This window comes from Mustela erminea, chromosome 21, assembly GCF_009829155.1.
Source record: "Mustela erminea isolate mMusErm1 chromosome 21, mMusErm1.Pri, whole genome shotgun sequence".
Taxonomy (NCBI): Eukaryota; Metazoa; Chordata; class Mammalia; order Carnivora; family Mustelidae; genus Mustela; species Mustela erminea.
Window position 1 is genome coordinate 13356101 of NC_045634.1, and position 27944 is coordinate 13384044.

At 39.6% G+C, this 27944-nt stretch overlaps 1 protein-coding gene across 1 annotated transcript; it reads right to left on the reverse strand.

Moving 5' to 3' along the window:
- Positions 1 to 1439: 1439 nt before the first annotated feature.
- Positions 1440 to 27760, reverse strand: MTNR1A (melatonin receptor 1A). The gene is made up of 2 exons (XM_032329294.1): positions 27535 to 27760; positions 1440 to 2308 (listed from the first exon to the last, which is right to left on the reverse strand). Exons 1-2 carry the CDS (start codon positions 27758 to 27760, stop codon positions 1440 to 1442), a joined length of 1095 nt encoding a protein of 364 aa, XP_032185185.1.
- Between the last annotated feature and the right edge of the window lie 184 nt (positions 27761 to 27944).

Below are 27944 nucleotides of genomic sequence, written 5' to 3' on the forward strand. Positions count from 1 at the left end.
CACATAAATGACTTAATGGGCAAAGTTTTAGAGAAAACTTACATACACACACACACATGCATGCGCGCGCACGGAGACCTTTCTCCCAGCCACAAACCATAATTTAGTGTTTCCCAAATACGCTTGATGAAAACAGTTATCAGAGGAACCTTGTAAAACATATGGTAGAACTTTCCAAGGAGATTCTGATCTAGATCTAGAGATATTCACAAATATATCCAGCTCACTTTTTACCTTGTATATATACCTCTGCAAATCACCAACTCTTTCTACTATGTAATAGTTTTGTTGAAGAACTTGAAAACACAAGAAAACATGGCTCTAATTTCCTGCAAAGCATTCCAGTAACAAACTTGACAGTGGTCCTAAATAGCGTTTTGGAGTAAACCAGAGCCATAATTTCTGAAACCATACTTTATATGTGCACTTTTTCTTCTCCTAGACTTTTAGGATTATTAGGGCAATCAAATACTGAAATGAATTATTAAAGAGTATTGCTTCGAAATATCTATAAAAGAAAAAGTATCTGGGTTAAATATTTACTTGCCCCACTAGATTATCAATCTAGGACACATTCAGCATTGTATATAAGGATCTACAGCTCTTTGATCCTTTATCAGTTTTAACCAAACTGATTAGATGACTTCATAAATTAACAGATCAATTCAAAACAGTTTGTCAGTAAAATGAATAATAATGATCTTCAGTGATAAAATAATAAAGCCAATGTCTATTAAAGTCAAGTAGAGTTTTATGTTTCGCTATTGTTTTCAAATACTATAGTTATTGGCATCCAAACAAGAGTTCTGTCATATACTTAGCTTTTTATCTAGTTGAATGTGCAACTTTTAGTATTAGTAGAAAGAGACCACATTCATGATCCTGACTGTAGTTACCCAATGCTACCAACTCCCAACTGAAAACTTTGTTGTGGTTGTTGCTATTATGTCAAGGTGTTCCCTGATTTATTTTCAGCCTTTCACTGTGTAATGAATCAATCATCCTACTTTTCTCTTTTTGTCCCATTTGCTTGTTTATAACTATGATACATCATTTGTTTTCCAATGAGAAAGCCTCAAAAAGTGGAGGAAAAATCAATTCCTTTGTGATATTCATTTACAATAAAAGTCCGCACACTCTTTCTCTACTTGAATACATTTAGCAGTTTTAATTAAAATTACTGCCCACCCTTGTCCCTGAACCATGTTCTCGAATGAACTTGTAGCTCTCTGTACGTTCTGAATTTCTTTTCATAAGCAGAATTAGAGACTTATTCAAAAGGCTGATAACATATGAGCTCATAAACTAGAGGCAACCTCTTAGAAGTGTGTGTTTTCTTAACTATGCTGTGTTTCTAGGCATCTGTTAAGAAGGAAGCAAACATGAAAATGAGTAAGACCTTGGGCAGTGTGTATATCTTGCCAGCAGAGCTTTGTCTTTTAAACAGAGTCCACTTTTATTAGGTTATTTTTGGTCATTAATGGAGAGGGTTTGCACTTAACCCTATGTGCTGCATCATTTGAAATATCCACAAAGAATATTCTGGCTGAACACAGTGAGACTATAATCCTTCTGTATTCCTTTCTGAAATTTTTGTTCAGTAGCCCATATATGATTGCATTGAGGCAGCTGTTGAAATATGCCATGTAGTAACTGGCCACAAAGAGCCACTCTGGTATCCGGGGCCCCATGCTGGCAGGGTCTGAAGCCACAGCAAGACCAATAAAGTTGAGAGGAGCCCAGCAAATGGCAAAAAGGACAAAAACCACAAACATGGTGACAAAATTCCTGAAGTCCTGTGGTTTCATTTTGGGTTTATTGTTGGGTTTCACCCTCTGTCTGACCTGAAGAACCACAATCCATATTCTTAGGTAACAGAAGATGACTATCGTCATGGGAATGATGAAATGGAAAACCACCACAGCTATGGTGTATGCTGAACTGATAGACTGTGCAAAGGTGCAGGAGTAGACCCTTGGGTCATACTGCAGGGTTCCGGTACGCAAGTTGGGCATGACCGCCACGAGCGTCAGCGTCCATATCAGGAACACGTAGCAGAGGGAATTCTTGTTACTGTACAGCTTGTCGTACTTGAGACTGTGGCAGATGTAGCAGTAACGGTTAACAGCAATTCCAGTGATATTGAAGACGGAGCCAATGACACTGAGGCCCATCAGGAAACCACTGATTTGGCAGTGCAGGTAGCCCAGGTTCCATCCATTGTTAAATATAGATGTCAGCACCAAGGGGTAGGGGTAAACAGCCACCACCAGGTCTGCAACTGCAAGGCTCACCACAAATATATTTCCTAAAAGAGAAAGGTTTAGAAAGTACAGGTTACCCCCAGTTTTATATGCATTGCATTGGTTTTCTTTCACAGTTCTTATTTTTTTAAAGAACTGTTTCTGCAACCCCATTAACCTGGCATCACAGTGACTGCCATATTATAACAGAAATGGAGACCATTTTCATCAGGAAGCAAGCCCTCTGTTGCCCTTGTCAAGTCAATTCCACTGTTCGCAAATTCCCGCATTCCTAAGACAAGGCGTATTTCATGTTCAAAACTGTTATTTTTCAAACTATTTGGTTGCTGTTCTTGGACAGCAGTGAACCCTTGACCCTTGGTATAAAAGTTAAGAAAAAAAGGTTTTTTTCATCAACTGTCTCGGTTAGAATATTGGCTTCACCCGCTCCTAGTTGTCTAACTGGGGCAAGTTATATTATCTCACCAAATGTCAGTTTCCTCCTCTGTAAGATGGGGATAATGATAATACCCTCTTCATAAGGCTATGATGAGGCCAAGTTGAGGCATTCCACATCAAATGCTGAGCAGTATCTGTCATATAAGTGTTCAATGAATGTTGTTGGTTGTTGGTGTTCAATAACACTCTCACCTCAATCTAAAGGAAAACGTAGAAATACTTCTAGATTTCATAAAGAACCCAAAGTATAAAAATTAAACCCTAAATATTTTCTGTGTTAATATAGTAACTCAACACATTTGAAAGTATAAAAACAAGGAACTCTAGTCAAATTTTGTAAGATCTCTGCAAGGATGTTCTTTGCTTTTGCAGCTCATTTGCCTTTGTTTCTTACTATTCCTTCTGCCTTCAATGGCTCTTCTCTCTAATTTTTAAAATGCTACCCATTTTCCCGAATCCATCTTAAATGGAAATGCTCCAAGCCTTTACTTATTTGCCCAACTACAGGAAGACCTTCCTCCTTCGTAGGCTTTTAAATCACTTTATTTTATCACATTTAGTTGAGATTAAGTTGTAATAAATTACATTCAATAAAACCTTATTAACTGCATTTAATAGGTACTGGCTAAACAGGAAGGAACAGCCAGGGGTCCTATGATCCTCAAACTTAGAAAAACAAAATTAAAAGAGAGAGAAAGAAGTATAAGAGTATGTGTAGAAAAAGGGGCAGCAAGTAATGGAGTGAGCTAGGAAGAAGCAGGGAAGAACATTCCAGGTGGAGTAACTATATATTTTGCCTTTTATTATATTTATTTGTAAAGTTAGGTTTCCTTTATTTCTATACAGTAGTGCCCTAAGAGTGTGTCCTCCTTATACTAGGATCTTGAATAGTAGTTCCTAGTCGAGACTTTTGCTCAACTGCTTGATGACAGATACTAAAATGTGATCTCCCAATATCTGAAATAAAACAACCTTTGTATTTTAGGTTCCTATTTAATTAATTTTATTCCTATTCCTCCAAAAATTGCAAAGAAGTGAAGTTAAAGAACGGTTGTGGCTAAAAAAAGGGAAGGTTTTGTCATAGAGGTAGGAATTTCAGATAAATTGCTGTAAAAACAATTTCTTTGAAAACTGGTTACATGAGGCCAAATTAAAGCAATAAAAACAAATTTATTTTTCCCCAAAGAACAATTTCAATCACCAGTGAAATATTTGAATTCCAAAGTGGGCTTGTTTTAATGAATTTTTAACTCAAAATGCATAATACTTTAAAAATATGTATAATATATGAAATTCAGCTACAAATTACCATCAGAGCAGCCCATTTTTACCCACAACATCACGATGACAAACTGACATAAATAGAGTTATTTTTAAAGAGCTTAAGTATAAGGTAATAAACAATGTCCTAGACTTCTTTCATAGCTTTACTCCTCTGCTCCATTTAGTTTAGAGCAATTATGCTTCTTTTTGTTCATGTCATTACATTAATTAAATCATTAGTTTAGTTTTCTTTGAACTAATCCCCTTTCACAAGTGTCTGGAGAAAGAAAAATTAAGCCATAGACTGTACGCAGATGTGGCTATCAGGTAGCTCAACTGGAAGCTTTGTCATATCTGCTAGGGGTGTGTGTCTGTGTGTATGTGTGTGTGTGTGTGTGAGAGAGAGAGAGAGAGATGGGGAGGAAGAGGAGTGATAACAGTAATTAAATAACTTCATCCTGATTGTACACATTATAAGATCATCTCTTCCATCTCAGCTCTACGTACCTCCAGAGAGACAGTGATCTATCCTTTTTACAGACACCCGACACTCCCTACAACCAGTACAGCAATGCATTCTGAAACTCAGAATAATTCCTGTTAATGGCTAGCAAATTGCTTTTCTGTTGGATTCACTTCCACTCCTTACTGCAGAGCAATTATGGACCCCTAGGATGTTAAGATTGAGAGAAATATTAAGAATATGAGTGATCACGCAGGGTAATTCCCACTTTTTAGACCTGAGAAAAACAGAAATACAGAGTTCATTTGGATGAAGTCATACAATTAATGCCAAGACAGCACCAGTGCTGTTTCTTTGTTATCGTAGTGAAGGGGTAAGAGCACACACCTCTTGGAATGGGCACTGAGTGTGAAGATACTTGTGTGCCTACAAATACTCACCAAAAAACAATCTCAGCAGAAGAGGGTTTGTTTTCATTTTGTTTTGTTAGCAGAAGAGGTTCTTAATGACACAGCCTGTGGACATTAATCTTTCCTTGGCCATCACTGTCCCTGACCAACAAGCTCAAAAAGTTATCATGCACCAGAAATAGAAGTTACAAATGAGCCCAGCCACATAGACTACGACTCATGAAAATGATCTGCTTATAGCCACTGCTGTCCTGCTGAATCCCCAAACTGTCTAGAACAGAGACCAACACTGATATGCTGCGATTCCCAGAAATATCAGCCAGACAATGGTGGTAGATTGACCGCATTGGACCACTTCTGTCATCAAAGGGGGAGTACTTTGTTCTCGGTGGAATAGAAGCATATTCTGGGTATGAATTTGCCTTTCCTACCCTTAATTATTCACCAATCAGATATCCATAGAATCCCAAGGTGACTTTGTCTTTGTTTATGATAAAAAACATTGCTTCTGACTGAGTAACTGAATTTGTAGCAAAGGAAGCAAGGCATTGTGGTAGAATGGCTTATGAAGGTTTAGTTTCAGCATCAGCTGAATGAGCATAGGTTAATGTCACCCAGGGTGTAGTATGTGTTATAAATCAAGGACTGGATTCATAGATCAGATAATCAAGTGTGGAAATGGTCATTTTTCCTCTCAGAATTATGCTAGTGACACTCTAGCAAAGCATTTGTTTCCTGTCTCCACAACGAGTTCTGTCGTTCTCAAGTCTTGGTTTCCAAGAGAGGAATGTTCTTTACCAAGACATGTAATTGTGGTTTCCTTAAACTGGAAGTTGAGACTGCCACCTGGCTACTTTGGACTCCTCATTCCAGGAAATCCATAGTCTATGGGGTCACTGTCCCAAGTGAGGTGACTGATGCTGATTATCAAGGGAAAATTGGGTTGGGACTACACAGTAGGAGCAAGGATGGATATGTTTGCTATGCAGGAGCTCCCTCCCCTGGAGTGCCTTGGTACCACCATGCCCTGTGATAAAACCCAGTGGAAGGGGCACCTGGGTGGCTCAGTGGGTTAAGCCTCTCCCTTTGGCTCGATCATGATCTCAGGGTCCTGGGGTCGAACCCCACATCAGGCTCTCTGCTGGGCAGGGAGCCTGCTTCCCCCCACTCTCTCTGCCTGCCTCTCTGTCTGCTTGTGATTGCTCTCACTCTGTCAAATGAATAAATTTTAAAAATCTTAAAAAAAAAATGGAAAATGAAGCATCCCAATTCAGGCAGGAATGCCAATGTGCTAGAGCCTTAGGAAGGAAGGTTTGAGTCACCTGGACAGGCAAGAAATCTATCTCCCCATCTAACATTATACAAAATTTGGGCCTTGAGTTTATCTTCATCAACATGTTTCTGTGGCTCTTGCTATCTTGTTCCTAATTTGGTAACAGTCGAATCTGTTTGATGATTTCACCTGAGGAGAATTCATTTCCTTGTGTGGACTCCCCTCAGTACTCTGGCCAGGGGTGCCCATTACCATGGCAAGCTGGTCTCTGGGTTATTTCTTACATCCTGTCTGTGTCATAGGCCTTTGAGTAGATGCTACCAATACCTTTTCCAAGTGCCCTCTGCCAGGCTGGTGCACTTACTCCTGAATTTTGATGGGTGTTGGGTGCTTCCTTTTACTCACAGCTCCCTCCTCCAGGGAATTGCCCTCGGTTGAGTAGACAATGAGTGAAGAGTTGACAATGGAGTATAAAAGCCCTGCCCCTTTGCCTTCAGCAGTTGCAATTTTGTGGTTGGATTTATACCTAGAGTCCCCGGCTTGTTGGATCTGGCCAAGTCTAGGCTTCACCTGAGATCCCGTCCTTGCTTGACGCTTCCTTTGCCCTAGGCAGCTTCTCTTGTCCACTATAGGTTCCTCCTGAGAGCAATCCCCCAATAAAGCATGAGTAGCAAACCTGCCAGCTCCCTTTCAGGTTCTCTTTGTAGGCAACCTCACGTGGACCTTCAGCTCTGTGATGGGGTTAGGTGGTTTTCTAAAGTCTGCCACTTCTTAGGGGAAAAAAAAAAAAAGAAGATGAAGAAGAATTACTTACTCTGCTATCTGACAGAAAAAAACAAACTAACTAGCCATGTTGGGTTCAAATTCCAGACTTAAATCCTTTTTGGTCTTGTTCTTTATTCTTTTCATCCTTGCTATGTGTATGTATGCTTCCAACATCAAAACAACATGAGACTCTGTGCATGTGCACAGAAGTCTATCTCCCTCTAAGACCTCTTGAGGTCCAGGACTCTGAAAGCACAGTACCTGGCACATAGCAGGTGCTCAGGAACAGTTTGCTAAATGAACTAATGTACCCGTGAGTCTCTATACTCCACTCATGCAAAGGTAGAAGTTAGTTGCTTTTTTGTTCTTATTTGCCAGGATGTTGGTTGGAGAGGCAAAGTAACAGGCAATGTCTTGCACTCTTAAATTTTAAAGGACTATATTTGAGAAACTTGTCTTTGCAGATTGTTAGCGGCAATGCAGACCTTAAGTTTAGAAACAAACATATCTGCATTCAGATCCCGACTCTGACACTTGCTAAAGGACCTTGGGTAAGTCATAGCTCCCCGGAGCCTTCATCTATTAATATGTAATAAATCAAGATAATAAGGACCATGGTGAGAATTTGAGAGAGTGCATGGAACACCTCTGGCTCTGGATAAATACTCATTCCTTCTCTTCTGCCGTGACGGAAAGCACATGTCAGGTTTCACAGAAGGCTCCTCCTCTGGTCAGAGAGCCCTTGCTGAGGCAACAGGTCTGCAGGCAAGGACTCCTCCCCTAATCCTTGTCATCTTGCAGAGCTCTCCTTTGGCAAATAAGCCTCCTTCTATCCTCCTGTCCTTCTGGCTATCAGCCCTTTCCTCTCCCTTCAAACAATCAGACAAGGCTCTGCCTCTGTTTCCGTCCCACCTATTTTAAATTCACCTTCCTGTAACACCTGGGTTCTACCCACACCACGTTGCTGAAACTTCTGTCTGGTCATCGGTGGCATTCTTGCTGAGCCTTCTCTCAGCCTTCATCCTCCTTAAAGTCCTGAAACAAAATATCCTGTTCATGTAACACCTGTCCACATACGCCCACCTTGTAGTGGAAGATACTATCCTGTGGTACCTGATCACATCTAGGAACCTCGCTCTGTTGCCTCCTTCAACCCACTTGCTTCCTTAGCTCTTTGGTCTCTTTGTCTCACTTTGTCTTCCCTGTCCTACTCCTTAACTTGGCTTGGTGGTGACTCCCTAATACTGTAAACATAGTTGACTGATGTGTTGTCTTGACTGTTCTGGTACTGTAGCATGTATGCAATTAAAGAGGCTAAGAAGACTTTATAAGAAACTAACACATAACCTCTTGCTCTAGTCCAGTTCTCAATCAATTTGTAGAAGTGTGAAATCCTGCCAGGAATTCTCATTTTCTAGATCTGGTTACTCTTTTCTCATAAGGGTGGTTTAGGCAGATGCCTGTAATATGTAACCATCCACATTACAGCCAGAATGATTCAGCCTTTCATCTGTAAGCTAAACACAAACTACTGATGTCATAGGGAGTTTGGGAAGATGGCAGAGTAGGAGGACCCTGAGCTCACCCTGCACCGTGTTGGCAACTAGATACCATCCACATCCAAGTCAGTAAACCAGAGAGCGACCTCAAGACTGGTAGGACCAACTCCACAGCTAAATATGGAGAAGCTGCATCTGAAAGGGGATAAAGATCAGAAAGGCAGAGAGAGGCTACCTGCAGGAGGGAAGGAGCTACACATACGCAGAGGGCAGAGAAATGGGCCCTTGTGGCAGGGAGCTCACACAGGGAAACCTAATCTCCCCTTTGGTTTTAAAACCAAAGGGGTTGAAAATCATAAGAGTTTGTAAAACCAGCGAGACAAACAGGAGACAGCTCTGTTCATAATGGTTTTGGAGCATGTTGGGGATGTCTTTGAAAACAAAGAAGCTGCAAGTGCCATTTTCCTCCCTTGCCCCCCAGCATAAGCACAGAGTCTCTATCCTGAAAAGTTATCATTCAGAATAGTTCAGAATGTTCCCCAGACAAACAAAAGCTCAAGACCACTGAACCAGTCCTGCATGAAGTATTAAAGGGGACTCTTTATTTTTTTTTCTTTTTTTTCTTTCTTTTCAGCATAACAGTATTCATTGTTTTTGCACCACACCCAGTGCTCCATGCAATACCTGCCCTCCTTAATACCCACCACCTTGTTCCAACCAACCTTCCACCCCCACCCCCCTTCAAGACCCTCAGGTTGTTTTTCAGAGTCCATAGTCTCTCATGGTTCACCTCCCCTTCCAATTTACCCCAACTCCCTTCTCCTCTCTAACTCCCCTTGTCCTCCATGCTATTTGTTATGCTCCACAAATAAGTGAAACCATATGATAATTGACTCTCTCTGCTTGACTTATTTCACTCAGCATAATCTCTTCCAGTCCCATCCATGCTGCCACAAAAGTTGGGTATTCATCCTTTCTGATGGAGACATAATACTCCATAGTGTATATGGACCACATCTTCCTTATCCATTCATCCGTTAAGGGGCATCTTGGTTCTTTCCACAGTTTGGCGACCGTGGCCATTGCTGCTATAAATATTGGGGTACAGATGGCCCTTATTTTCACTACATCTGTATCTTTGGGGTAAATACCCAGTAGTGCAATGGCAGGGTCATAGGGAAGCTCTCTTTTTAACTTCTTAAGGAATCTCCACACTGTTCTCCAAAGTGGCTGCACCAAAAGGGAACTCTTTCAATGGAAAGGAGAGACCCAAAGTAATAATGTAGAGGGAGGAAACACAAAAGCAGTAAAAAAGAATATTTCTGTAAAAAGTCAGTCAAGAAACAATAATGTATACCTAAAATGTGGGGAGGAGAGGAGAAACAAATAAGTTCAAACTTAAATGACCATCAACTTAATATGGATTGCTATAGGGGGAAGAGGTTATATACAAACCTAATGGTAACCATATATCAAAAACCAGTAATAAATATGCAATGAATAGAAGTAATCCAAATGTATCATTGAAGAAAATCAGCAAAACATAAAAGAGAGGAAGACAAGAAAGGATCAGAGAAAATATTAAGAAACAACCCCAAAACAAGTGATAACATGGCAATAAATACATATCTGCCAATGATTACTTTGCATGTAAATGGACTAAACACTCCTGTCAAAGGAGAGTGACAGAGTCACAGAAAGGATAAAAAGAAAAATAATAACCATCTACATGCTACCTATAAGAGACTAATATAGACCTAAAGACACCTGCAGATTGAAAGTGAGGGGATAGAGAAACATCTATCAAGCAAATGGATACCAAAAGAAAGCCAGAGTAACAATGCTTATATTGGACAAAATAGACTTTAAAACAAAGACTGTAAGAAGAGAAAAAGAAGGAAACTATATAATAATAAAGAGGATAGACCACCAAGAAATGATAATCGTAAACATTTATGCACCCAACATCAAGGAATTAATCAATAATAATACAATAATAGGGGACTTTAACACCCTGTTTACATCAATGGACAGATCATCTAAACAGAATCAACAAGGAAATGATGGCTTTGGATGACATGCAGGAACAGATATGGATTTAACAGTTATATTCAGAACATTCATCCTAAAATAGCAGAATACACATTCTTTTCAAGTGTGCATGGAACATTATCCAGAATGGATCACATATTAGACCACAAAAGTAGCCTCACCAAATTCAAGAAGATCCAAGTCATACCATGCATCTTTTCTAACTGACCACAATGCAATGGAACTAGAAGTCAACCACCAGAAAAAATCCGGATAGACCACAAATGCATAGAGGTTAAATAACGTGCTACTAAACAATGAATGGGTAACCTGGAAATAAAAGAAGAAATAAGAAAATACATGGAAATAAATGAAAATGAAAACACAATGATCCAAAATCTCTGGGATGGAGCATATGTAGTTCTATGAGGGAAGTTGATAGCAATACAAGTCCAGCACAAGAAGCAAGAAAAATTACCAATAAACAACCTAAAGGAGCTAGAAAAGAACAAACAAAACCTAAAGCCAGCAGAAGGAATGAAATAATAAAAATTAGAGCAGAAATCAAAGATACAGAAACAAACAAAACCACAGAGAAGATGAAACTAATAGGTGGTTCTTTGAGAAATCAAGAAAATTGATGATGTACCTCTAGCCAGACTTACCAAGAAAAACCGAAAGAGGATTCAAAGAAATAAAATCACAAATGAGAGAAGAGAAATAACAACCAACATGACAGAAAGACAATCAGAAGAGAATATTATGAAAAATTATATGCTAACAAATTGGAAAAACTGCAAGAAATGGATAAATTCCTAGAAACACTAGAACTCCCAAAACTGAAACAGGAGGAAATAGAAAATGTAAACAGACTGATAACCAGCAAAGAAATTGAGAGTAATCAAAAAACTCCCCCAAAAAACAGAAGTCCAGGACCAGATGGCTTCATAGGCACATTCTACCAAACATTTAAAGAACAGTTCATACCTATTCCTATACTAGTCCAAAAAAAGAGAAAAGGAAGGAAAACTTCCAACTTCTCTCTATGGGACCAGCATTGCTTTGATACCAAAACCAGATAAAGACACTACTAAAAAAGAGAACTATAGGTCAGTATCCATAATGAACATAGGTGTAAAAATTCTCCATAAAATACTAGTAAACTGAATTCAGTAATACATTTAAAAAAATCATCCACCACAATGAAGTGGAATTTCTTCTTGGATTGCAAGGTGGTTCAACATTCACAAATCAAACAACATGATACATCCCATCAACAGGTTAAAGGATCAGAACCATACGAGCATTTCATTAGATGCAGAAAAATCATGTGAGAAAGTTCAACATCAATTCATGATTTTAAAAAAAAAACCTCAATGAAATAGGTTTAGAAAGAATACACCACAAGATGATAAAGTTCATCTATGAAAAACCCACAGTTAACATCATCCTTAATGGGGAAAAAGTGAGAGCTTTCCCCCTAAAGTCAGGAACAAGACAAGGATGTCCACTCTCACCACTTTTGTTCAACATGGTACCAGAAGTCCTAGCCACAGAAACCAGACAACAAAAAGAAATAAAAGGAATCCAGATTGGTAAAGAAGAAGTAAAACATTCACTATTTACAGATGGCATGATACTCTGCTTTAGAAATAAAAATATATTCACCCATCTTAATTCTACCCAAATACTAAATAACAAAGAATAGACTTTCCCAGAATGTTGTATTTAAAGCACAATGAACTTTAAGTTTAGCAGTCCTGTAATCCTTACAGTATTAGCAGTGTCCTAAATTTAAAAGTGAGGAAATTAAGCAAGTAATTTGCCCAAGGTCACACCCATTGGATGACAGAGCCAGAATTTTATACCAAGTCCATTGGTCCCAGAACCCACATTATTCAAAGGGAACATATTGCCCCCAAAACTTGAGTCTGTAATAGAACCAATTTTCTACAGATAGGAATGTTTTATTTATAAAGTGTTATATATAAAATAACTTTGTATATGTATTGTATTTTTATGTATTGTATTTTATAACCAATATAAAACATAACCTGTTTTGTAAATAGGCTTTAAAAAAAACACTTACATGGTAAGGGGCACATGTGTGGCTCAGTCGTTTAAGCAACCAACTCTGGATTTTGGCTCAGGTCATGATCTCAGGGTTGTGAGATCAAGCCCTGTGTCGGACTCCACTCTCAGAGGGGAGTCTGCTTAAATTTCTCTCTCCCTCTGCCTCCCCCCAAAATAAATAAATAAATCTTTAAAAAAAACAAAAAACAGTTTGTGTTGTAAAAGAATGTAATACCTATACACATGGCCCAAAAATGAAAATAGCTCAAGGTATTCCAAACACAAATATAGGAAATAATTAAAGGTAAACTAATAGGATGAATTAAGTAACAAAGGTATACATGAAATTTAAATTATTTTTTAAAGATTTTCTTTCTTTATTTGACAGAGAGAAAGATCACAAGTAGGCAGAGAGGCAGGTGGGAGGGTGGGAAGAAAGCAGGCTCCCTGCTGAGCAGAGAGCCCGATGTGGGGCTCGATCCCAGGACCCTGAGATCATGACCTGAGCCGAAGGCAGAGACTTAACCCACTGAACCACCCAGGCACCCCTTAAAATTATTTTTTAATTGGAAAATGAAACTCTTAAAAGTAAAAACTAAAATTTAAGCCAAATCTTAAAGTAAGAATGAATTAGCTGGAATAGTGTTTGTCTTGCCACAGAACTCTGTCTCAGGCTCCAAAATCATACTAGACCTGGCACAGAGGAGATATCCAACAGACATTTAAAAAAAAAGAAAAGGAAGGAATTAATGCATGAAGGATAAAAGCACATTATCCTTTTCAAGATCACATAAGAAAAGAGTTTTATATTTTGAAGTGTGTTAAGAAAATTATAAAAGATATTTATCATCTTCCATTTAATAACTATGTGAGAAAATGTTTTAAAATTGAAGTTAGCAGGCTGGTAGTCAAACTTCCAAGGGGTATTTTTCCAGGCTGTATTACTTCCTTCATAGATACAAAGCCAATGTATTATTTGCCAATAGCTATGCTTTGTCTCCATTATTGACAATTTTTTTGAAATTCTCTCCTGATTCTGCCCCATGTGTGAAGTAGCTTTCATATTTCCTTATTTTTTTTTTTACCTATTCTTTCACCTGATGTTAATACTAACATTTTATTTATGTATTTTTATTTTTTAAAAGATTTAATTTATTTATTTAACACACAGAGAAAGATCACAAGTAGTCAGAGAGGAAGGCACTGGATTGCGGGGGGGGGGGGGGGAACAGGCTCCCTGCTGAGAGAGAGCCTGATGCGGAGCTTGATCCCAGGACTCTGAGATCATGACCTGAGCCAAAGGCAGATGCTCAGCTGACTGAGCCACCCAGGCACCCCTATTCATATATTTAAATTTGAATTTTAGCTACACTACAAATAACTTATTTTAAAAATTATGTTATGTTAGTCACCATAGTTTTTGATGTAGTATTCCAAGATTCATCGTTTGCGTATAACACCCAGTGCTCCATGCAATATGTGCCCTCCTTAATACCCATCACTGGGCTAACCAATCTCCCCCACCCCCCTCCCTTCTAAAACCCTCAGTTTGTTTCCCGGAGTCCATAGTCTCTCATGGTTCATCTCCTCCTCTGATTTCTCCCCCTTCATTTTTCCCTTCATTCTCTTAATGTCCTCCACGCTATTCCTTCTGTTCCATTAGTAAGTGAAACCATATGATAATTGACTTTCTCTTCTTGACTTATTTCACTCAGTATAATCTCCTCCAGTTCCATCCATGTTGATACAAATGCTGGGTATTCATCCAAGGTGGTAATCTCAGTGTGGTTTTGATTTGATTGTCCCCAATGGCTAATGAGGATGAACATTTTTCCATGTGTCTGTTAGCCATTTGTATGTCTTCTTTGGAGAAGTGTCTTCACTTCTTCTGCCCATTTTTTGGCTTGATTATTTGTTTTTTGGGGTGTTGAGGTTGAGAAGTTCTTTATAGATCTTGGATATCAGCCCTTTGTCTGTAGCATCATTTGCAAATATCTTCTTCCATTCAGCGGGTTGCCTCTTTGTTTTGTTAACTATTTCCTTTGTTGTGCAGGAACTTTTAAAATTATTTTAAATTTTTTCATTTTCAATTGAGGTATAGTTGACATACAGTTTTAGTTTCAGGTGCACAATCTAGTGATTCAGCTTTCACATACATCACAAAACACTCACCAGGGTAAGTTTAGTTACCATCTGTCAGGCAGTGTCTTTTAAAACAACTGATGAGTACTTCATCTACCAACCAAGTTTTCAAATATATCTTGAAAAATTTTTCTGCTAAATAAGCATGTTTCTAGTCTTAAACATTTGCAAATGCCTTAAATACAAAAGTCTTAAACAAATGCCATGTCTTATTTTTATTTGAAAAGAGAAGAATTTTAAGTGCTGTGATTGAAAGTAATCTCTTTGAAACTAGGATCCATGTTTTACACAAGCTTAGTATGTTGTCTTGTATTTTGACAAACCAACAATAATTTTCTGACAATTTATATTCCATCTTATACTGTAAGTATACAATAAATATTTATTTAAATAAATATTCAATCCAGTAAGCTCCAAAAGCACTCCAAGATCAGAGCAGGTAAGCGTCCTTTTAAGCCAGAAGCTCCACAACTCAAATTCAACCTAAATAGCCTGAAAAAATATTCAGCATGAAGATTTATTTTTTTTTCTTTTTCTTTTCACTTTTTCTGAGACTGCCTTCAATGTGATTGCCAAAGCGGATAGCTCTGTAGAAGAATAAATCCTAGAGCACCTCAACCAGGAAATCCAGAATTTTATTCCCCAATTGTAGCATCATTGAATTTCACTGAAATTTCTTGAGATGTCAGTAGAGCTGTCACATGTCAGATCAACTTGGTTAGGCAACCTGTTTGAAAGGTGAGAAACTCAGGATGCTGATTAAGGAAGTATCTTCAGACTCCTTAGGAGAGTCTAAAGTGGATGATAGCAGAACGGATGATACTGTGATACCGTTTCTGAGCATGAACAACTGCCTCCTGAAAAGCAATTAATTGGGGCACCTGGGTGGCTGAGTCAGTTGACAGTTGGACTCTCGATCTGGGTTCAGGTCATGACCGCGGGGTCCTGGGATCGAGCCCTGTGCCAGGTTCCACACTCAGTGGGGAGTCTCCTTGAGATGCTCTCTCCCGTCGCCCCTGTCCTTGCTGCTCACATGTGCTCTTTCCTTCCCTTTCTCTAAATAAATAAATCTTAAAAAAAAAAAAATCAGTTAATTGCCTCTGGTAGCTTAGAAAATCCTGAGAGTGTATGTATTTCATTTTTAGAAAATAGGGCATTTCTGCAAGCTAGGCAACTTAAAACTCCTTAGGAAAAGGAAAGAAAGTCAAGCTACCTTAGGAAGACCTTAGTATTCACCTCAAATATTCCAATTATCCTTTTTTTAAGGCTGCTAATAAAGAATGAGCAGAGCAAGGTCCAGAGACTATAGATATTTTTTGAAAGAGGTATTTTTTTCAAGGGAAAGTGTAGCTGACACACAATGTTACATTAGTTTCTGGTGTACAGTATAGTGACTTGGCAGCTGTGTAAGTGATGCTGTGTTCACCGCAAGTGTAGCTCCCCCGTCTCCCCATACACTGTTACAGTACCATTGACTACACTCCCTCCGCTGTACCTTTCATTCCCATCATCTATTCATTCCATAACTGGACTCCTGTACTTCTCACTCCCTGTAGCCGTTTTGCCCATCCCCCAGCCCCATCCTCTCTGACAACCACAAGTTCTCTGTATTTTTGGGTCTTTTCTGTTTTGTTTTGTTTAGATTCCACATACAAGTGAAATCATATGGTATTTGTCTTTAACTTATTTCACTTAGCATAATACCCCCTAGGTCCACCTGTGTTGTCACAAGTGGCAAGATCTCATTCTTTTTTATGACTAATATTGCATTGTGTGTTTGTGTGTGTGTGTGTGTGTGTATCCAGATACACTACATATTCTTTATCCATGCATTTGTCAATGGACACTTAGGTTGTTTCCACATCTCAGCTGTTGTAAATAACGTTGCAGTGAATATAAGGGTATATATCTTTTCAGCTTGGTGTTTTTTGTGGAATTGCTGGATCTTATGGTAGTTCTATTTTTAAAGTTTCTGAGGAAACTCCACATCCTCGCCAATACTTGTTATTTCTTCTTTTTGATAATAGCCATCCTAACAGGTATGAGGTGATAGCTCATTGTGGTTTTGATTTGCATTTTCCTGACGATGAGTGATGAGCGGTGTTGAGCCTCTTTTCATGTGTCTTTTGGCCATCTGGATGTCTTCTTTGGAAAAATGTGTGTTCAGTCAGATCTTCTGTCCATTTCTTATTCAGATTGTTTTTTTATGTTGAGTTATATAAGTTCTTTATATTTTTTGGATATTAACTCCTTTTCAGATGTATCATCTGCAAATAACTTCTTGCATTTGAGTTTAGTTTTGTATATAGTCTAAGAAAGTGGTCCAGTTTTATTCTTTCACATGTAGCTCTCCAGTTTCCTAGCACCATTTATTGAAGAGACTATCTTTTCTCCACTGTATATTCTTGCCTCCTTCGTCATAAATTAATTGATCATATAAGTGTGGGTTTATTTCTGAGCTCTCTACTCTGCTTCATTGATTTATGTGTCTATACTTTTCTGGTTATTACTGCTATGTATTATATCTTGAAATCTGGGATTGTGATACCTCTAGCTTTGTTCTTCTTTCTCAAGATTGCTTTGGCTTTTGGGACCTTTTGTGGTTCCATACACATTTCAGAATTATTTATTCTTATCTTGTGAAAAATACCTTAGCAAATACTATGGTGTTTTGCTAAGGAGTGCATTGAATCTGTAGATTACTTTGGGTAGTATGGACAGCTTAGCAATATGAATTATGAGCATGGAATATCTTTCTACTTGTGTCACCTTCAGTTTCTTTAATCAATATTTTACAGTTTTTGAAGTGCATCTCTTCCATCTCAATTAAGTTTTTTCCTAAGTATTTATTCTTTTTGGTGCAATTGTAACTAGACTTGTTTTCAATTCAGATATTTTTGGATATCAGATATTTTTAAAAACAGAGATAATATCAGATATTTTTAAAAACAGAGCCATCAGATGTTAGTAAGAACTAAATGCAGGGGTTTAATTTAGGACATTTTATCTTTGGTTAACTTTCAGATTTGACAAGAGAAAAGTTATTATGATAAGCTCCATCTTATCTGTAATTAATTTAATGCTAGAAACTGCTACTTTTTTTCCTTTTTCTTTTTTTAAAGATTTTTATTTATTTATTTGACAGAGACACAGTGAGAGAGGGAACACAAACAGGGAGACTAGGAGAGGAGGAAGCAGGCTTCCCACAGCAGGGAGCCTGATGCGGGGCTTGATCTCAGGACCCTGGGATCATGACCTGAGCCCAAGGTAGACGCTTAACGACTGAGCCACCCAGGCACCCTGAAAAATTGCTACTTTCTTATGAGATGAATCCTGGAGGATCCAAAGATCAGATCCAAATTTAATCATGTAGCCCTCCAAATCAGTGATGTATTTAGGAGTCTTAATCCACTGTCATAACGTTTCCAAGCAATTCTGAGGATTGCTTTGGCAAATTTGGCAAAAATTTAGAGTTCGTTAATAATATACTACACAGACCAGAAAAAAAGGTCATGAAACTTTAAACAGTGGCTAAGAATGCAAGGGGAAAACGTCAATAAAATGTCTTTAAAAATAAAAAATTGCCTGAATCAATAATTTCGAATCTTAGAAAGAGCTACAGGAGGAAAATGTCAACAGTACTGACAAGAACTCTGTCAGATTGAGGATTATATTAAACATTGATTTTGTTAGCTTGAAATCATTTTCCAAGTCTGTACATACAGTCAGGTCATAACTTTTTGAATGTCAGTGTACTTGTCTGAGAAATTTCTCGTAGCTTCCAGAGCTGATTCATTTTAAATTAGAGAACAGCTTGGATATTGAAATTATCAGCCTCTCAAAGGTTGGATATTAAAACATTCTTGAGTCACAGTCCTACTTGCTGTGGAGAGAAAATGTTTATTATGAAAGGGAAAATTGTGACATCAGAGAATTTGTGTAATTTCCATAATGCCGTAAAAGAAATTTAGATCCTATATCTTTAGTTTCTGATTGATTTCACTTCTTACTGTTAGTATTGTCCATTTACTTAAAAAAATTTAAAAATTACATAAAAACTACTAATTATAGAATATATTAATAATGGGGCGCCTGGGTGGCTCAGTGGGTTAAAGCCTCTGCCTTCAGCTCAGCTCATGATCACAGGGTCCTGGGATCGAGCCCCACATCGGGCTCCCTGCTCAGCGGGGAGCCTGCATCCCCCTCTCTCTCTGCCTGCCTCTCTGCCTACTTGTGGTCTCTGTCTGTCAAATAAATAAATAAAATCTTAAAAAAAAAGAATATATTAATAATAACATTATAATGTCATTATTTCTGTGGTATTTTACCACTTCAAAGTGATTGGTTGAAGGACAGGTGTACGGATGGGCAAAATCTTAATCTATCCTCCTAGCAACCCTGTGAGATGGGTACTCCTCTGGACAGATGGAGAAACTAAGGCTTGGAGAGATTGAGTAACTAGATCCCACACATAGCACAAATAAAAGTATTGCAGACATGAAAGACTCAGCCTGGGTCTGATTTTAATTCCTGTGCTCCTTGCACTGTCACACTGGGTGGGTCCCTGGAATAAGAAGTACTGATCATTTATCTGTGAATTTGGGGTTTTAGTTTTCTTACATACCTGAGGAGGTTTTTTAAGTACAAAATAAACAAAATGTGGGACAGTGCTTTAAAACTGAGAATTGCCCTATGTGCATAAATACAAAGCACCAGACATTCCAAGCAGGAAGTTATTTTTCTGCTTCATCTACAGAAATCAGATCAAAATAGCTGTCTGTGAAAAGTAAACCACAGACTACAATTTCACCAATTTTCTACTTTAGTTTTCTCAAGCTTGAGAATGTTTCAGACACAAATCAATAAATTTTTAAAATAAAATCATAGGGTTGAAAAACTAAATTCCTTTAATTATTAGGGTTAGGTTGATAAGGATGCTAAAAATACTCATAATTTCAAGTGGAAGTGTTCACCAAAAGATGACCAGCTTTTGTAAAATCAGTTATGGATGGACCAGAACAATTAAAAAAAAAATAAAAAAGAAAGACAAGTTTTATCAAAAAAAGTTTAAGATTTTCAATCATTACAGTAGAGTGGATCGTTGGGGGGAATATTGTCTGTTTCAACTGCCCATGTCCCAGAAGTTAGACCTTTGTTACAATTCTATTGACCTTATAGCTGATGTCCATGGATATTAAGTGAATCACAGGAAAGCATCACTTTAAGTAAGAAGAAACTATAGGATGAAAATGAATCTTTATGGAGAAAGATTTCTGAAAAGATAAACTGCCTCAGTAGAATTGTCCAAAATGCATTTTCTTTTTCTTTTGAGACTGGGGCAATTGGCGCATATACAGATATTTTGTTTTGTTTTATGTTTTCAGATGTAACGATCCCACAGAACACTGGTTTTAAATCACCAGTAAATCATGTAACTAGCCACCTTTAGGACCTGGATAGAGACATCATGAGTTGATTTTGCAAGAGACATTGTCTGATTCTTTAATTTATAACGTGGTAAAGGGCTTATCTTCCATCCACTTTTGAACACGTAAGTGAGAGGGATGTGCTCACTCGTGTGAACCCCCCTGTTCTTTAGATGTGTGTTACCACAAATGGAATGGCCAAGCTGGCAGCCAATTTAGGCTGTTCTTCCTAACAATGTAACCAAAATGTGGTTACATTTTGAAGGGGTCCCTGCTGACAGACCTAGAAGAACCTGACCCCAGAAACGCTCCGTGAGGAGGACTGTTCACTTGCACACACAACACGTTAGCTCACCACCCGTGTCCCCAGCTCATCCCACCCAAACACACAAGAACATGCCTAAGTCACAGAGGACCAACCCATTGTTTCTGTGTAGTTGGTTTCTTCATTCTCTTCCAAGAAGGGAGAAATCTATATGGGAAATTCCTAAAACTTGGGTACATGTCTTAGGAAATAAAACAGGGAAACCAGATGTCACACAGAGGTCTTTTTCTCTAGTAGATATACGACAAGTGACCCAAGTAGTTTAGGACAAGTGAGGCTCACTTTCACGAGGACACCGTTTCCTAGCTCTGTGGTGTCCGAAATCACTGCCTGTGTCTGTCATTGCACCCACAGTTCTTATACTTCACAGGGAGTTTACTAACCCTGTAAACACAAGGATACCAGAATCAGAAAGGACTCACAGATTTTGTCCAGCCCCATCATTTTACTGATGTGAAAACAGTACAGGGAAATTGGGGGATGATTTAGCTACAATTGTAAATCCATTCTGTAAAGAAGAACTAGAGTTCGGTTCCTGGATCTATTCTCTTTGCAAGCTCCTCCTGGATGATCCGATACATTTGTCCCCAGCACAGGAGCCCTGGACTGTGTGTGCATACATGTGCTTACATTGTTTCCACCCCATCTCTGATGACTTGCCCCTGAGCTCTGTCCCGACATTTCTAAGTTAGGAAAGGAAACTTCCATCTGTCCCTTCCACACCACTCTTCCCCATTCCCACAGGATCCCAGGAGGGTCAGAACTTAGAACTTGCTTTCAGGAACTCGTGAATATCAGATGACCCAGCAGTTCAGAGGACTATTTCAGCCGTGTTGTTGGTCTGAATGATTTTGTGGGCCAGCCCTGAAGCCAAGTGTCATATCATATATTCTTTTAAAACATTTATAAGTGAACTTCTAGAATATGTTTGTTAAGTTCAGGACTGTCTTTTTTTGCTGATGCACAGCAGACCCAGGAAACAGATACACATGTGACCTCTACTAAGGGATCAAACCTAATGATGATGATTAAACGGTACTGAAGAACAGGGAGTAAGAAATAATGGGGAAGAAAAAAAGAGAAGGCAAAGGAAGAGAAAGAAAGAGCAAAGAAAAATGAAAGCCAGGAGACAGTGAACAGAATGGCCAAGGGCTCAGTCAAGGTAGCTGGGTCCCCTTCACTGGGACCCAGCCTGGAGTGCTGGTGGACTGATGGTGAGAGTGGCCACGGGTCGCGGAGAAGGCAGTGAGCCTCAGCCTGCAGTATCTGAGCAAGGACTACAGACCGAGAAAGAGCCAAGTTCGGTCAGACAGCCATCTGCTTGTGGAGAGTAGAGGAGGAAAATGGACATCGGTGGTCTTCCGTACTTAGACGAGGCATAAGTTCTGGTTCAAGTGGTGACTAATAATAATACGACCATCTATCAACAGCCTCATTTCATTTCTCTGAAGTGATGGTCACATGTATGTACATAAGGAAAAATACATTAAGCAGGGTCTTTGATTTGCGCACTCAATTGTGTGTCTTTTGCCTCGATTTAAAAACAGTCTTTTTTCAGTAGGCATGCACTCCTGAGACTGTAAGCATCTTAAAAACAGGCCTGGGGCATCCCAGGTTGAAACTCAGGTCTCTGGGCCCTAAGTCCATGTCTCTTTGCAGCTTCTCTGAGTAGTAATGCAGAGTGGAGAGAGAGAACACTCAGTGTAGGCCTGAAAGAAACACGTGCAAGCGGTCTTGCCGCCAACGAGTTACACTCAAGCCCGTCGTGCAGAGCTGATGCTCCATTCTTATAGCCATTCTGGGGAGCTTCTTGATTTCAAAATAATAATAAACTCCTTTAGGTAGGTATCTTCCTAAAATCTTATGGCCCTGTGTTCTTAAACAGAACACAGTGGATGTGACTGGACCTTTCCTTGAATACTCAGGATCAGATGAATAAATACATTATTGGACTATATGTTTTCAGGAGCAGTTAGTGGTGAGCAGTTATTTGCTTTATGACTTGCCTCCCAAAGATTGTGCTTGTTTAGTTTTTCTTTCTTTTCTTTTTTTTTTTTTTTAAAGATCTTATTTATTTATTTGACAGACGGAGATCACAGGTAGGCAGAGAAGCAGGCAGAGGGGGCAGGGAAGCAGGCTCCCTGCTGAGCAGAGAGCCCGATGCGGGGCTTGATCCCAGGACCCTGGGATCATGACCTGAGCTGAAGGCAGAGGCTTCAACCCACTGAGCCACCCAGGCGCCCCTGTGCTTGTTTAGTTTTTCAGACTAGATTTTATTGAGTTTATTTCAACCCATGCTGTTTGCCGCATGTACTGTTCCTTTAAATGTATCAGTTATCTTCCTAATTTATGACATAGTCTGGACACTAGCCTCTCTCTGCAGGGTACTCTAAAAACCAATCAGCTCTGGGAGGAAGCCCGTTATTTTTGGTTATTTTTATTTTTATTTATTGGCTATATTCTAGATAGGTTTGATTGCCAAATAATTGAATTTTGAATACACGAGATATGACCATACTCTAGCTTAATTTTTTAAGTAAAAGTTTTAGTTAAACTTGATGTATATAGAGAAAAGTACAGATCATAAGTCTACAGTTCAGTTGTTTTTAACAGATTTCAACCAAAGAAAAGGTTCTTTGCGAATGTCTGGGTGGCTCCGTCAGTTAAGCATCTGACTCCTGATTTTGGTTCAGGTCATGATCTCAGGTTCCTGGTATTGAGGCCAAGGCCCAGCCTGACTTCAAGCTCCATGCTCAGTGGGGAATCTGCTTGAGATTCTCTCTTTCCCTCTCCCTCCGCCCTCCCCCTACACACACACACACACACACACACACACACACGCACACACACACACACACACACACACACACACACACATGGGCGCGCACTCTGACTCTCTAAATTAAAGTTGTTTTGGGGACACCTGTATGGCTCAGTCGGTTAAGCCTTTGCCTTCAGCTCATGTCACGACCCCGGGGTCCATGCTCAGCAGGGAGCCTGCTTCTCCCCCTGCTTGTGTTCTCTCTCTCTCTCTGATAAATTAATAAAATCTTTAGAAAAATAAAGTTGTTTTTAACATAGCTTTGTTAGATATACCTAGCAAAAAGAGCACATAACATTACCTACTTTGTCATTTTCAAAGTATGCATCGTTTTCCATATGAAAAGTATCCTTTCCCATATGTGTGAGGCTAAGAAATAGATACTTTCTGTATTTAACATACGTGTAAAATAGAGGTTAGATAACTGATTTCTCAGATCACAGAGTAGAGAGCAAGGATGGTAATCCTCGTGTGCCAGTGCAGGAATCTGGCCATTACTATTGCAATGAAATTTACTCAGAAGGAGCAAATAAGGTATCATCGATTCTAGTATCAAAATTTGGACAGGAGGGAGTAGACATTCTGCCAGCACCTAAGAGCATGGTGAACGTTTGAAGCCTGTGTCTGCTCTGACAGACCAGGGTCCCTGATGTACAGCTGTTAAAGATCATGAATTTCTTCTCTGGGAAGTCGAATGTCAACGTGCTCTCTTGGCAGCAGTGTGGGGAGGGAGGGTGGGCATAAGTGACCCTGCCATTACACCAGATGGCCAAAAGAGAGCTCAAAGCTTAAGATGCCTTAGCATTCTTATTTCCTTATCTCATTTCTTCTATTTTCTTCTTCGCATCTTTTATCCTTAATGCCCACACAATAATGTAACTGAAAGGGAGGGAATGAACAATCATAAGAACTTTGGATAAGCATCCCAAAACTCAAGTGAAAATCAGCTATTTCTCTTCCCTGTTTCAAATTACCATCCATTCTAGAAAGCCTCACATAGTTTGAGCTGGAACAGTGGTACATCTGAATAAAGAGTCCCAATTACATAAATATGAAAGTTCAAAAGCTTCACAAACTAAAACTCACTTCAAGTCTCCCCGTTAGCTACAGAAAGGCGTTTTATAGACTGCCCTGCTGAAAAATTGCTTAGCACCTGAGCAGAATACAAAATACAAAGTTGCATGGAAGGTGCATTTCTTCTAACTCGTTTTCATAAAACAGCAGAAGTAGAATTATTTCGGGCATGTGAATATTTTTTTGGAGGAAAGTTCCTACAAGCTTCAGACTTGCCAAGTGTTGCACTTTTTGCTACTAACAAAGCAGAATGAGCTCTAGGGGCAAGCTCTGTGAATTTTATGCCCCACTCCACCACTTAAAGGATGCCTTCAGTTCCTCCTTTGTAGAAGAGGCTAACAGTGGCATCTCTCACCACAGGGCTTCCCTGAGAACTCGGTTCACATAGCCTTCAGAACTGTGTCTGGCCCACAGACAACTGCTTTTAGTGCCAGAAGGGAAAGAGACTCTTTTTTGTTTGTTTTCACAAGGGAACAAAGGAATGCAACAGACAGGTCAAAGCAAAAGTCCTATTATCAAACCCTTATCCAAGGAACCAAAATAATCAGTAATGCAACACAGAGATTACAAAGCAGATTAACTTGTCATAACGGACTCAGCTTCCCCGGACCCCAGAGATAGAAGGGACAGTGGAGACTGGCAAGAAATCAGCCACGAGGAGAAAGCAGTCTTCCCCCACAGTTTCTCTCCTGGGATGAGACAGATAATTCATCTTTTTTTTTTTTTTTTAAGATTTTATTTTTGAGTAGTCTTTACACTCAGCATGGGGCTTGACCCCACAACCCCAAGATCAAGAGTCTCATGTTCCATCCACGGAGCCAGTCACGTGCCCCAAGACAGATAATTCTTCCATCATGCTCCTAGCACTGCATTCTCTCAAACCCTCCTTTATTCCCCCACCCAGTTTATTTAAATTAAACCCAAAGCAAAAATGACTCACCCATTTTTCTCATCCTCCTATCCCCCCGCCCCACCCTCTGGCAACCACCAGCTATATCTATGAGCTTGTTTGTTTATTTATTTATTTATTTAAGATCTCACATCTAAGAGAGATCATATGGTATTGGTCTTTTCCTGACTTAATTCACTTAGTGTAATCCCCTAAAGGTTTATCCATGTTGTCAAAATGGCAAGATTTCATTCATACATACAAATATGTGTATAACTTCTTTATATATGTATTCGTGTGTGTGTGTGTGTGTGTGTGCACGCGCGCGTGTGCAACATTTCCTTTATCCATTCATCTGTTAGACACTTAGGCTATTTCCGTATCTTGGCTACTGTAAATAATGCTACAATGAACATGGGGGTGCAGATACCTTTTTGAGTTGGTGTTCTTGTTCTCTTTTAATAAATACCTAGAAGTGGAGTTGCTGGAATACATGGTAGTCCTGTTTTTAAATTTTTGAGGAACTTCCATACTGTTCCACAGTGGCTGCCCCAGTCTGCATTCCAACAATTTACAACAGTGCACAGGGTTCCTTTTCTCTCCACATCCTCACCAACACGTTATTACTTCTTTTTGATGATAGCAGTCTGGTGGGTGTGAGGTGATATCTTATGGTTTTGATTTTTATTTCCCTGATGATAAGTGAGGTTGAGCATCCTGTTACGTACATGTTGGCTATTCAGATGTCTTCTTTAAAAAAAAAAAAAAAAATTGTCTATTCAGGTACACTGGGTAGCTCAGTTGGTTGAGTGGCCAAATCCTGATTTTGGCTCAGGTCCTGATCTCAGAGTCCTGGGACTGAGACCCCAAGTTCTCTACACTTAGACACAGAGTCTGCTCAAAGATTCTCTCTCCCTCTCCTGCTGTCCCCCTTCCCCCATTCAAGCTTGCTCGCTCACTCACTCTCTCTCTAAAACAAAAAAAATTCTCATTCAGATCTGCCCATTTTTCAATCAGATTTTTTTTCACTACTGAGATGTTTGACTTCTGTATATATTTTAAGTATTAGCCCCTTATCAAATGTGATTTGCAAATATTTCCTCCCATTCAGCAGTTTGCCTTTTTCATTTTGTTGATGATTTCCTTTCCTGTGCAGAAACTTTTCACTTTGGTGTGGTTTCCACTTCTTTATTTTTACTTTTGTTGCTCTGGCTTTTGGTGTCAGATTCAAAAAAGCATCATGTAGACTGTGTCAAGGAACTCACTGCCTGTGGTTCTTCAAAGAGTCTCTTTTTGAAGGCAGAATTCCTCTAGTTTAAGCCAATCATATATGAAATGAGGTTATTCAATGGACTAACTCAAATTCAGTTCATGGTATCAGGTGATAATCAAGTTACTTCTTAAACTACTCACCGTCCCAAGCATTAAAATGAAAAGGGGTCCCTCCCTGGAGAGAGCTAAAGAAAATCACAGCATTGATCAACTACTCTATTAGAGCATTTTTCCTTCCCCTCCCCTGCCCACCTCCAAAATGTCAGCTTCTAAATAAAGAAGTAGGCACTTAATCTAAAGATCTGAACATCCAGTGTCCTCTGGAAAATCATCCCTGGTCTTCCACACAAGAGAAAGCTTCATTTCATTGCTTGGAGGATTAAAGCAAGATTAATTAACTCAAACACAAAATTAGCTTGAGTAGCATATTATATGTAAGTATACTCTTTACTGTAACATTTCCTGTTTTAAAATGGAAACTTGTTTAACTTGGAGGAATAGGAATCAAGTGTAGGAAGCTTGGAAGTCCTTTTAAATTACGTGCTAAAAACTGAAAACTACTCCAGGACAACAAAACTAAAGAAAAGCTTCTCATTTCACAAGCTTATTATTTTCTCCTATTTTCACAAAGTTGGGGGGAGATTATCTGAAAAAACCAAGCAACTGATAAGTTCATTGATCTGATTCGGCAGGACTTCAGGAGGAACTTTCTGCATCCTGCATCTGATGTGTCTCAATCCAGTAAACCTCAAAAACTGACCACTGTGCAGTGGGGCTTTCCCCCAAAGTAAAGAGAACCTGACTTGGGCAAAGTGTTTTACCCCTTAGGGACTTAAGATTTTTTGTTTCATTGTGAGGGGTGGGGAGGAGGGAGAAAAAGGAAAAAACAAAACAAAACAAATTAAAAAAAAAAAAAACTTACACAGGCAGGTTAAAGGAAAAGTAAATTGACGGACTTCTCTCTCCGGTGGGAAAAAACTCAAGTCACCTTTTTTAGGAAAAGCTAATTGACCGCTAAGGAGGGGCCTGTGTTCTGCAAAGGGGACAAAGGGGAGAGGCGGCCGCCGGGTGGACGTAGTGGGCTGCCCGGCCCCGGGAGCCCCTACCTGCGTTCCTCAGCTTCTTGTTCCGATACACGGACAGGATGACCAGGAGGTTGCCCAGGACGTCCACCACGATGGTGAAGATGAGGATGAAGGCAAGGGTGCAGGCCACCCATGAGGGTCGCGGCCCTGCGCCCTCCCCGCCTCCGGTCGCCCGCTGAGAGGCATTGAGCAGTGAGCTGTCATTGCCCTTCGGGGTCCCGCCCGGCGCACCCCACAGCCCGGCCATCGCACCCTCCGAGTGCAGGGCCACCCACTCCACCACGGCTAATGGCTCCTCCTGGTGCCACTCCCCATCGCAAGTGCTCTTTTCCCACGACCCCTGGCTCCGCCAGCTCCCTGCAGCGGGACTCCGCACCTGCACCTGCACCTCCAGCCCCGCCCGGTGACACCTGGCAGCCGCTGGGAGGCTC

What these genes read in the sequence shown, in the direction of transcription:
- MTNR1A (XM_032329294.1), bottom strand. Translation starts at nt 27,760, where the DNA reads ATGGCCGGGCTGTGGGGTGCGCCGGGCGGGACCCCGAAGGGCAATGAC. An exon ending in CAAGAAGCTGAGGAACGCAG is followed by an intron (nt 2,309 to 27,534) that starts GTAGGGGCTCCC and finishes TTTCTCTTTTAG; the next exon opens with GAAATATATTTGTGGTGAGC.